At 45.3% G+C, this 13,016-nt stretch overlaps 1 protein-coding gene across 2 annotated transcripts in view; it reads left to right on the top strand.

Annotated features, from left to right (window-relative positions):
• Arhgap31 (Rho GTPase activating protein 31) overlaps window positions 1–13,016 on the top strand; it is a 109,774-nt gene that overhangs the window by 69,442 nt on the left and 27,316 nt on the right. For both annotated transcript variants that reach the window (XM_050148953.1, XM_050148954.1), the window contains exons 2-3: window positions 1,541–1,643; window positions 3,076–3,220. In XM_050148953.1, the coding sequence (XP_050004910.1) occupies window positions 1,541–1,643; window positions 3,076–3,220 (248 nt within the window). The remainder of the gene's footprint in view (window positions 1–1,540; window positions 1,644–3,075; window positions 3,221–13,016) is intronic.

The following is a 13,016-nucleotide window of genomic DNA, read 5'->3' as shown; positions in this document are numbered from 1 at the left end:
GCGCGCACTGGCATTCTTTGTGTTTCTCTCTTTAGGGTAAGACACACAGACTTAGCAAAGTTCCTATGCAATAAAGGAGATCCAACTGTACCTTTTCTGCTCAGAGATGGGAGAAGGATCTGGGAGTCTGGCTTGCTCACACACCCCACCCCTGCCCTCGACTCACTCACAGGAAGTGGATCCACCTCTGCGGTCTCTGGCCTCTGATATTTCCAACCCCAAATCCACTCCCTGACCCCTTTGTGCCTGGGTTAACTGGAAGCTGGTCCCCAGTTCCCGTCTTGCAGGATAAGCCATGAACAGAATAAGGATGTGTTGTTGAAGGGAGAGGCCCTGGTATGCGTTCGCCTGTAGGGATGGGCAGGGTATTTTTAAGAACGATGGACTTGAGTAAGGGCCTAACTTACAATTATTTGAAAGCAGCAAGAGAAAGGAAATGCTTCAAAGACATTGTCAGTGGGTGAGGTTGTGGCTTAGTGACAGAGTTCATGCCTTGTATCCGAGCAGCACGGGGTTACATCCTCCAGCACCCGTAGCAATAATGAGACTATTGAAACCAATACCTTGTGTCTAGGTAGAATGTTGGATTTGAACGACTAGTATTACCAAGACAAAGGTTTGATCTAAGCCAGATGTGGTGGCGGTTGCCTAAACCCAATACTTGGGAAGCTTGATGATTTCAAGGCTAACTTGGCCTATCTCAAAATGAGAAAGAGCCAGTCCAGTATGAACTTGCATTTAGGAGGAAGCTTGTGCAATAAACAAGAATGAATTGGCATTAGTCCAATCCAAGAAAGGATTGGGTGTGTGTTGGGAGGGGTAGCACAACACTAACCAATCCTTAGTTCATGGAGGACCTATGTCAGTCACCCGTAGGTATCCAGCAACCATAAAACACTTCAGTCTGAGACTTGGGCGATCCCACACCAAGTCACCATTCACCACACTCTCACAAGGGGACCTCAGGCAGACTGGTCAAAGGACCCAGGTAGAAATAACTTACTGTGCATCTCAAAGACATGTGTCATTCCGTCACTCTGTCTATGGCCCTTCAGCGTCAGCCCGGGAGAAAACCTGCACAGCCATTCCCTACCACTAGGGGGCTCTGAACCTGGGGGGGGATGCAAATACAAGAGGCCACAGCAGACCCTTTTATAGATGACCCATTTAAATAAACGACTAGAAGAAAGGACTGGGGTTCTCACCTTTTAAATGAGGGCATGCATCAGTTACTCACAGGAAGGAAAAAATTCTTAAGACATATTAAGATGGGGGGGGTGTTTTATTTGTTTGCGTGTTTGTATGAAACCGGCTCCCCAGTGTTCAGATTACAGATGTGCACCACCACACCCACTGGACCTCAAACACATGAGAATTTGAAACTTTATTAACTTTATTAATAAATAAAGGAGCAATTGTCCCCGCTTGTAACTATCCTGAACCCCATCCTGTTTCTCTTTGAACTTACCTGCATGGTGAGGGGTAAGTCTCTACAGGACAGATTTCCATCTAATATCGGCTGTTCTCTTCACATCCACAGTTCCATACGTACTGAAGAGCTGTGCTGAATTTATAGAGACTCACGGCATTGTGGATGGGATCTACCGTCTCTCGGGCGTCACCTCAAACATCCAGCGGCTAAGGTAAGCCAACAGAAGAGCCCAGACTCCCCCAGTGAGCCTGCCTTTGTTGGGTCCCTGCTGGCACTTGTTGGGAGTCCCAAGAAACGGAAAGATGGCCTCCGTGAGGCATGGCTGCCTGGCAGTTCTAACACTAACTAATCAGGGGGCTCCCAGCCTGGTGAAACGCTTTCCAATGAAAGCGCCTTTTTCTTTGTCTTGGGTAGGGTTTGTGCTTCTCTGGTGGATTGGATTTGCCTCATGTGATCTAAATGACAAGTTAGGAAACCTGTTCTCTCTAAAGCCCAGTTAGACTGGGGACCCTCACACCGTACTCAGAACTCTAAGGCCCTTAGGGGAGATTTTCTTTGGATACACTTTTAATATTTCAGGTGGTTGTGAAATTAGAAGTAATTGTACATGTCTCTAATAAATGCTAACGTTTTGAAGTTACTTGAGGCCAGTGATATGGCACCACGAGTAAAGATGCTTGCCGGGCAAGTCCTGTGATCTGAGTTCCATCCCTGGAGCCTACATAAGTAGAGAGACTCCATGAAATCATCCTCTGATCTTCATACACAACCAATAGCAAGTGTGCCCTCTACCTCCCCCGTACAACAGTAATTTTTTTAAATGGATGATCATAAGAACCTTTAAGCTAAAAAATAGAGAGAGAGACTGTATATAGAACATATGAAATATATTGAAATATATATTTTTCCTGTGATTAATTTAATAGACATTATTTTGCTCATTATTTATAACACCAAAAGAATGTTTAGTGGTTTTTAAAATATATTTATTATATGCTTGTTTAGTATAAATATTTTAAAATAATAAAAATATATATTTTAAATTTTTTTTGAGATAGGATCTTAGTCTGTAGCCCAGGCTGGAACTCAGTGCAATCCTCCTGTTTCTGTAGAACACTCCTATTGCAAAGTCAATACGCAAGTTGATTTAGGTCCTTAAGCCTTGAGTTTGAGTATCCAGATGAAGAAATTTGTGACATGCCTGTGGCGGTCTGTGATGAGACATGACACTCTCCCCACCCTTGCCCACCTCATCTCACCCCTCTTTCTGGTTTTGGGTATCACTGGTTTAAAAAAAAGAGTTTTAATTTTGAGTAAGGTTTAGGGGAAGCTGAAATCTCAGCAGGCTCTTCTGGCAAACTTTTCATACCCTCCCAGTGCCTGTGACCAAGGCACAGATACAGTGCCATGGGTACGTCTGTTCTCAAATGAGTTTTCTGACTTCAGGTCACAGCGTACTTCCATGCAAGCTTCAGCCTCCGAAAGTGGTGCCTCTCCAACCTCCTGGTGCCCGGAGTAGAAGGGAGGTCAAGAGTACAGGCAGATCAGCCGTGTAGGCTCTTTTTACCCCGTGCCTCCGAGCGGCTGCTGACATCGAGCGCCTGTTCCCTGGGATTGTTATGTCTCCGTCTGTGTTGTTTCAGGCAAGAGTTCGGCTCAGATCAATGTCCAGATCTGACAAGGGAAGTGTACCTCCAAGACATCCACTGTGTGGGCTCCCTGTGCAAGCTGTACTTCAGGGAGCTGCCCAACCCCCTCCTGACCTACGAGCTCTATGAGAAATTCACGGTGAGTGTTTGGATTTTCATTGTGGTTAGCGGGTGGGATGCATGGACCGGCCAAGGGCAGTTTGAACACTGAAATAACAATAATAAAATTCACCAGCTGGTTGGCATTATCTCAGCATCGTGGTGGAAGTAAAGATGGCGAGGGGAGGAGGGCAGTTTGCTAGCTCGCTCTTTCTTGCGTTTTCAGAATGGTGCTGTTTGTTTTAAGAGCTGGCTTAAATTATTTCTTTGTTTATTCAACTGAATGTGCCCCATTGTACCGGGAGGAAACTGAGAACCAAAGAAGTAAAGTGGCTGGCCCAAGGTCACACAACAGAGGCAGGGCAGGAATCTGAGCCCCTCCCCCCCCAGCGCTTGCTATAAGCCAAGATGGTTCCTTTTCAAAAGAGGGTTCCTTCTGGTTTTGTTGGGGGATCGAGGACAAAGACCAGTAGGGAGAAAAGGGAGAGAGAACCCCCCAAACATCAAAAGACAGGTCAGAAAGATAAGAAGAGAAGGAACAGAAAAGCACCTGGACCAGGGGGAGAGAGGATGGGCTGGCCAGTGGGCCTCTGATAGCTACACCCAAGAACAGAATAGCTACACCCAAGCAGCATGGCCATCAATGAGGCGCCCATGGGTGAGCAGAAAAGAGAATAATAGCCCCAAACACATGCATAAAGCAAACAGTAAAGTCAGGGAGCCAGGCGCAGGGGAGACAAAGCCTGGATGTTTTCGCTCACATTCTGATGCGAGCTCATGATGGTGTGTGTGTGTGTGTGTGTGTGTGTGTGTGTGTGTGTGTGTGTGTGTGTGTGCCAGTGGGTGTGTAAGTGTGGGTACAAGCTAGGACACTAGAGTGTAGACCCAGAAAGGGGGAAAGGGTGTGTAGAAAATGGGGGAGGTCCAGAGGACACATGTAACATGAATGTAGAAGGAGACTTTGGTGGGTGGAAGGGGACAAGAGGAACTCAGACAGAGACCAGAATGGAGGGCAGACTCAACAAGAACGGATTTTGTTCTGACAATGTTATAGTGAGAGCTAATACCAAGCATGTCAATTAAAATTTTTAACAAATAAAAAGACTAAAATAGGGCGTAACACATAGATACATAGATAGATTATAGAATAGGTGGTTTAATGGAAAAGCAAAAGGGGAGAGGGATGGAAGTTGCTAAGATAATTGACCACAGAACTAAGTCTGGAGAGGAAAGAAATTAGAACAACTCAGAGGGTTACTGAGGAAGGTACACTGAGCACTTACTTGTCCCCACAAGGCCAGTGGAGTGTGAGAGGGCAGGAGCCAGGGGGACCGCTCGAATTAGCATCAGAGATAGAAAGGAAACAGATCTGGGCTCTAGTGGTGCGACAGGATGTTTCCCCATATCCCTTAATAAACTTGGGACCACGTGAAAAGTTCCTTCATTCAAAGTCACACACAAATAAATGGATAATTATTCTTTTTTGGAGGAGTAGATTTTTTTTTCAAGACAGATTTCTCTGTGTAGCCCTAGCTGTCCTAGAACCCACTTTGTAGACCAGGCTGGCTTCGAACTCAAAGATTCACCTGCTTCTGTCTCTCAAGTGAGGGGATTAAAGGCATGAGCCACCACTGCCTAGTAAGAAAAATTATTCTTAAGAATTGGGCTTGGAACCTCACCATGGATTTAAGTGTTTTCACTGATACAGGAACAAGGTTACAGTAATAATTGAAAAGTTGGGAAAAAACAACATAAATGTATATTAAGGAAGACTTGGGAAGATCGGAGAGATGGTTCAGTCATTAAAATTCACCTGTAATTCCATTTCTCTCTGGCCTCCTTGGGTATCCAGCATTCATGTGGTGCACATCAATTCACGAAGGCACAATTACATACATATAAATAAATCTTAAAAGAAAAGCAGGCTCACAATGGTAAAGTGGTTCAGCTGCCCACCCTCAAGGTCAGTCTCTGAGACCAACACAGTAGAGGGAGAGAGCCGATGCCCACAACTTGTCCTGTGACATGCACACACGTGCCATGGCACACGTGCACACACACACACACACACACACACACACACACACACACCGCAAGTAATATTGTAAGAAAAAGTAATTTTTTAAAAGGATGGAAATTCAAGGGTGGTATTTATCTTAATGGTATGTAGTATTTACTCTTTTATATACTAATTTTCATAACCTCTCCACAGAATACATGATTGTTAGTGAAATAACAATAGCCCAAAGCACACAAAAACTTAATTATAAATGCTGGCAACTCCACCGACTGGTAGCTGCTGGTGTAGAGCTAGGGTAGGTCTTGATAAGAAACTTCAGAAGCCATTTCTTCCTATTTTGTCAACAGCCTTGGGTCAACTCCTCCATCCCCACTCCTTCCCTGACAGTGTTCATCTTTTGGTCCTTTCACAGGGACTGGGAGAATAGAAAAAACAGGGGAAAAAGAAAACCAAAAAGCCAGAAGGCAGCATTTGGTCAGCTTTTCATCTGATCGAAGGAAATGACTTGAATTTAAACAGTTTATGGACACTAAAAAGTCAAAGGGGAATGTGTTGTTTTGGTTACTAATCTCTGCAGAGGTAGGAGCTCCTGATACTAATGATGCTGCAGATTTGTCCTTTGGTGGGTTTCTTTGACCGCAGTAATGGAGGAGGGGACGTTATAAGCTCCCCTTTGGAAATGTGACGAAAATTACAGTCTTATTACGCTGTCACAATTTGTTCAGCTTACTTGCATGGCTGGAGCCAAATACTACCTCACTGGATTAATGCGAGGATTTAAGATATCAATGGGAGAGTAATGTTAATAATGCTAACAGCTGCCGTGTAACTACGTGGTTACTCGGTTAGGATCTCTCTTAGTTCCTTAGGAAGCTGGTCTTACTGTCGCTCACTCACAGAAGAGTACTGCTCATAGGTGGTGATAAAGACTCAAGTTCAGCTCAACTCCCACACCCCTCAGATACAGTGTGGGATCTGGAAAGTCTCAGCTACTAAGTAGCATAGCAGGAGACCCAATGAAGGACAAAGTTCACAAGCCGTGCTGAGAGCCAGCTAACTACCGGGCAAAACGCCTGCCTTCTTACCATTTGCTGGTCTCAGAGTGCTGAAGAATGTCCGCACAACAAAAGCAGAGGGAAAGATAACAAAAGCCAAATTTGACAAGCTGAACCACATATGCGTTATCTTTCCTATGCTAAAAAATACGCCGATAACATTAAAACGCAAATATTAATTATAAAAACTATTTTAGGTTGCCAGAGAAATGGAGTACACACACACACACACACACACACACACACACACACACACACACTGATTTTCTTCCCTTGGGCTAGAGAAATGACTTAGTAGTTCAGAGAACTGGCTGCTCTTCCAGGGGACCCACATGGTTGGTGGTTCACAAGCATCTGTAACCCCAGTTTCAGGGGATTCGACACACTGTATACATAGTCTTCAGCAGGGCATGGTGGTGCACCCCTGTAACCTCAGCACTGGGATATGAAGAAAAAGGGTTGAGAATTCAGGGTCAGCTGCAGCCGTATGCCAAGTGGGAGGCCAGTCAGGGCTACGTGAGACCATCTGTTAAAAATACTCCATTCGGGCTGGAGAAATGGCTCAGTGGTTAAGAGCACTGCCTGTTCCGTTAGAGGTCCTGAGTTCAATTCTCAGCAACCACATGGTGGCTCACATGACACCCTCTGCTGTCGTGCTGGTATATATGGAAATAGAGCACTCATATTCATAAATATTTAAGAATTCTTAATAAATGACAAACAGTAATATTCCTTAATTGTAGAGAACTGTTACAATAAAAAGAAAAACACACCATATCTCACTTAATAAATGAGTAAAAAATTTCAACAGACAATTCAGAAAAACGTAATTATGTAAAAACTACTAGAAAAATATATTTGCATGTTAGTGTGTGTGTGTGTGTGTGTGTGTGTGTGTGTGTGTGTGTGTGTAACAGTCCTGGCTGTCCTGGAACTCTCTGTGTAGACCAGGCTGGCCTCAAACTCACAGAGATCTGCCTGCCTCTGCCTCTGAGTCCTGGAATTAAAGGCACGCGCCACCACTGCCGCCCAGCTTGTATGTTAATTTTTACAGATTTGTTTGTTTAAATTTACATGTACATGTGTGTCCCTCCATGAGTTTCTGTGCACCATACACATGTGGGTGCTCAAGAGGGCACTGGAGCCCTGGAACTGGAGTCGCAGGTGGCTGTGAGCTTTTTGGGGGTGCTGGGAAACAAGCCTGAGTTCTCCGCAAAACTAGCATGTGCTCTAATTGATGATCACACGCTTGAGAAGAAATTTCAACATTACATTTCATGCTGGCAAGCCTGTGAGAAAACCCACTTTTTATAATCTTCTACTGGAAATGTGAATTAGGTGGGCACCCCGGGAAGTTATTTGAAATTATTTTTTTTAATTTATTTATTGAAGATTTCTGTCTCTTTCCCGCCACTGCCTCCCATTTCCCTCCTCCTCCCCCGTTATTTGAAATTATGATCAAGGTTATAAACTTGTTGTGCTCTTTAATCCAGTAACTCTAGGACCCAATTTGAGAATAATAATTGAAAGTTAACTCGAATAATTGGTATACAACTATATTCACTGTGGTATTATACATAGCATCCCAATTTTGGAGAATAGCTACATGGCCACCATCGAAGACAAATAAATGGCAAAGCTATCGTTTCAGAACTGTGTAGGCAGGAAGACTGCTCTGAAGACTGTTTACTGGCCACGGTGTGAAATTAAATAGGAAGAAAGCAGTCTGTGAGGTTGCATAGGAAGGCAAGACGGTGTTCATATTGGGGCTGGAGGATGCGGGGCTGCGGGGCTTCTCTTCTGCTTCTTGGGTAAGTGGGTTGATAGAGATCCCATCTAAGGAATAAATAATAAAAAAAAAAAGTTTTTTTTTCTGCAACGTTCAAGTTATTCAGGTTGACTCCTGTAACAGAATTACCACAAACTGACTGTCCTAGTTTTATTTCCTGTTGCTATGACAAAAAAAAAAAAAAGACTTGGACAAAACCAGTTTAAAGTTGAAGAGGTGGCTCAGAGGTTAAGAGCACTGTCTGCTCTCCAGAGGACCTGAGTTCGATTCCTAACACTCACATGGCCGCTCAGTCTTTTAACTTTAGAGGCTCTGATGCCCTCTTCTGGCTTCCTAGGGCACTGAATGCAAGTGGCAAAGACGTACATGCAGGCAAAATACCCGCGCACATAAAAATAATAAAATAAAACATAAAAAAAGCAGCGCTAGGGGTTTTCGGGAGGCAAGCGTAAGTGCTTGCCACCGCGCCTAACCATCTGAGTTCAATCCTTAGGACTCATGCGATGTAAGAAGAAAGTTGACCCCTACAGATTGTCCCTTGACTGTCACATGCCCCCGCAGTGCTTCCCACATTCAAGAACGGTCTTCCGCGCTCAATTAAGAAAACCCTTCTGGCCAGGCGGTGGTAGCACATGCCATTAATCACAGCACATGGGAGGAAGAGGCAGGTGCATCTCTGTGTTGATGCCAGTCAGGTCTACAGAGTAAATTCCAGGCTGTCCAGGAATGTACAATAAGACCCTGTTTGTGGGAGGGGGAGGCGAAGGAAAGAAGGGAGGGAAGGAGCGAAGAAGAAATTGCCACAGAGATGTACCACAAACCCATCCACTCTCGACAGTCCCCTCAGTAACGTGCCCTAGTCCCAGGCAATTCAGATTGTGTTCATTGTTGACAATTAAAAACAATCACGACGCGAATCTATTTTGTCACACCTCTGAGAGCCAAGAATTAAAAACAGTGTCCTGGAGGTGGCTTCCAGGTTCCTTGCTCCCTCCAGAGGCATGGGGAAAAGGGTAGTCCTTGCCTCTTCCAGCCCTAATAGCTGTTGACTTTTATGGGCTTTTGGGCATGTCCCTCAATTTTGCCTCTGGGGTCAAATGGGATTCTCTCCTGGCTGTGTCTCCCTCTCATAGGACAGAGGAGATTTGCATTTGGGGATGAGCTAGAGAATCTAAGATCATTCCCCTCCTCATGGTTCACAAAGACCACCCCCCTTTTTTCTCTCTCAAATAAGGTAACATTTCCACATTCCAGGATGCAGAACCTGGCATCTTTGGGCACAATTATTCAATATACCTTACTTTGCAGAGAAAAAAAAAAAGCAACATTCGTTTTAGGAAAAATTCAAATTTTCTTCTCATTGATCCAATTAAAATTATTAAACTCAAATGAACATTGCTAATTTGGAGGTCCTGGGGAATGGTGGCTTAATTATTTATTGCATTTATATTAAGATCGTTTCTTGGGGGGTGAGGGGGGAGCTTCATACATCTATGTCCCTAAATGCAGGAGGGCCTTGTGTGTTGCTCTCTCTCGCCCTCCCCTTATTCCCTCAAAGCAGTCTCACTGAGCCTGAAGCTCAGCATTTGGGCCAGGCAAACTAGCCAGGGGCTCCAGGGACACACTGTCTCCACAGTCTCCATCCCAGCGGAGGTCTTATAGGTATTTGGGCCAGGTGAACTAGCCAGGGGCTCCAGGGACACACTGTCTCCACAGTCTCCATCCCAGTGGTGGACTTGTAGGCATTTGGGCCATTTCTTTACATGGGTCTTGGTACCCCAACTCGGTCCTCATACTTTGACGGCAAGTGCTCTGGGCCATCTCCACAGCCCTCTTTAAATCCGTTCTTTATGTACAATCTCCTTTGTTGAATTCGAATTCCACCTAAGGCCACGACCATATTTATTTAACTCATTATCCTGCATCTTCCTTCCAGCAATAAGAAAATGTCGGAATAAATACTCAGCAAATGTTTGCTCACAAGTTTGTTGACTCAAATAAGTCGCCCAAAAATACAGCTTGGGGCTAATCAGAAACTCACAATGGCAAGTGGGGTTATGAGCTCAAGATAGCTCCAGAGCCGGAGGAGTGGAAGGCAACTGTCTTGGCTTGCCAGGGACCTTTTTGAAACTGAGAGACGCTTGGGACTGGAGAGGGGGCTCCGCAGTTATGAACTAGTGCTGCTCTTCCAGAGGAATGATGTTTGGCAGCTCACGGCCACTTGTAACTCCAGCTCCAAGGGGATCCAGCATCTCTGGCCTTTGTGGGCACTTGCACTCATGCACATGCACGCACGCGCAGGCACACACACAAGCACGCACACACATGCATGCATGCATGCATGCATGCACATCATACAGAATTAGAAATAAAATAGGAAGGTGAAGCAACGGCTCAGCCGCTAAGAGCACTTACTGCTGCTCTAGCAAAGGACTTGAGCTTGGTTCCCAGCACCAGGCATCACGACCACCAGATGCAGGTGACCCCGTGCTCTCTAGCCTCCTCAAACAGCCAGAGCAAATGAGATACATAACTCATGCAAGCACGCACACAGAATATTGACTCATTCGGTTGTTTATTCCAATTCAAGGGCTGTTTGTTAGGACCTTCTCGGTTCGGGGCCTGGAGAGCTAATGGTGAAGAAGACGGATACAAGCCGTACTTACTGTTACTTTAGTTCTATTTGAGAGAGAGAGAGAGAGAGAGAGAGAGAGAGAGAGAGAGAGAGGGCAAACTCTTGTAACACAGAGATGCTTCGTTAGAGCGGCTACGGACTATAAACATAGTGTTACTAACACAGTGAAGAAAAATCGCCCCGGGCTGGAGAGATATAAATGGACCGGGACTGCTATTTTAGGGTCAGCATCGTTCTCTCCATGAGGGAGAATCTGAGCAGATAGAGATAGAGTGAGGGAACAGATTATACCAGTATCTGGTGAAGTGGGTGACAACAAGAAACAGCAGGTCCAGAGGTCTTGGCTTGGGGGCAGGGAAGATACTGAGCTTGAGCCGTAGAGACCAGGTACCAGCATGGAGCGAGCAAGGTAGCCGTGATGGGAGATGAGACAAAGGAGTCACAGGAGGGTTGATTACATCCATTGATAGAATAGGGACACACTCACAAGGACTATCTAGAAGCCACACAGTAATTATCCCCCAGAGACTGACCGTCTGTAGTTCCAAGGAAAATAACCCTTTTCTAAAATTTTTTCTGAATATCACTTTTTTAAAAAATGCAGTTATGGAGTCAAATAATTTAATAAAATGGTTTATAGTTTTATTTATTTATTTATTTATTTATTATGTATACAATAGTCTGTCTGTGTGTATGTCTGCAGCCCAGAAGAGGGCACCAGACTTCATTACAGATGGTTGTGAGCCACCATGTAGTTGCCAGGAATTGAACTCAGGACCTTTGGAAGAGCAGGCAATGCTCTTAACCACTGAGCCATCTCTCCAGCCCCCAGTTTATAGTTATTTTTAGGTAAGTAATAACACTTAACACTGTAGCCAGGGGGCCTGCAGGCAAAAGGCATATTGTCCTCTGGCTTGCACACACGTACACACACACACACACACACACACACACACGTATTAATTTTCTAATTCCCCCCAGGGTGCAGTTAGAGAAAGTCCCTCTGGCTCATTTGTGTTGGACCACCCTAGTGATGACAGCTGTCTGGGCAGGAGGACCTGAGCAACAGGGCAGAGGTGGCTTCTGAAAAACAGAAACCTAGAGTAAGGACCGCCAGGAGGAGAGCCCTGCCTTTGCCTGACTCCTCCAAGGACAGGAAGACGGTCATCTGGACAACGAAGGAGGGACCAAGCGGTGGCAGGGCAGACTCATCCCAGATCTTACATCCCAGAGACTAACATTCATCAAACTGGCCAGCTTTCTCTTCCAGTTTACACACACACACACACACACACACACACACACACACACAAATTAGAGTCTGTTAAACTCTTCTCCCCAAAATGCCCACAACAAGCTCTTCTGTGTTAGTTGGGGAACACAAACCCAAAGTGAATTTGCAGTGGACAGGTTTCCCCCTAGAGAAAAATGAGGATTTAAGCCAAGCTTGGTATCACCTCCCATAAATACCAGCTCGGGGGAGGTTGAGGCAAGAAGACTGTGAGTTCGAGGCCAACCTGGCTTACACAGAAAGACCCTGTCTGGTTAAGTAATTAAATGGAAAGAAAAGGACAGTAAGTTTCTGGATAGAATGGGGGTGCAGTGGGGAGAGACTGTGAGTAAGGAAATAAAAGGTAATTCCCACTGGGCCCAGCAAGCATCAGGGGTCAACCTGCCCCTTCGCTTAAGACAGTGGTTCTCAACCTTCCTAGTGCTGTGTCCTGTCCCTTTAATACAGTTCCGCATGTTGTGCTCACTTCTTCTTGAAGGAGCTGCAGGGCTGCTTCCCCAGCACCCCGGCCACCTGCTAGCTTATGCCCCGAAATAATTACACGGACACTGTATTCCTTTAAACACTGCTTGGTTCATTAACTCATTAGCTATCGAGTCTGAGCTCACTTCCTCTTCCTCCCAGCATTCTGTTCTGCCTACTCCACCCACCTAATGGGCCTATCAAAATGGGCCAAGCAGTTTCTTTATTATAATTAACCAATGACCTTCCTCCATCAACCCCCAAACATAAAATTATTTCCATTGCTACTGTAATTTTGCCACTGTTGTAAATATAATGTAAATGCCTATGTTTTCCGATAGTCCTAGGCAACCCCTGTGAAAGGGTCATTCTACCCCCAAAACACACACGCACACACAGAGTCACAACCCACAGGTTGAGAAACACTGGTTTTAAAAATGACAATGACTGCCGGGCGATGGTGGCGCATGCCTTTAATCCCAGCACTCGGGAGGCAGAGGCAGGCGGATCTCTGTGAGTTCGAGACCAGCCTGGTCTACAAGAGCTAGTTCTAGGCAGGCTCTAAAGCCACAGAGAAACCCTGT

Source organism: Alexandromys fortis, unplaced genomic scaffold, assembly GCF_014885135.2.
Source record: "Alexandromys fortis isolate MF-2015 unplaced genomic scaffold, M_Fortis_MF-2015_v1.1 scaffold_4, whole genome shotgun sequence".
NCBI lineage: Eukaryota > Metazoa > Chordata > Mammalia > Rodentia > Cricetidae > Alexandromys > Alexandromys fortis.
This window is presented reverse-complemented; position numbering and strand designations above follow the sequence as displayed.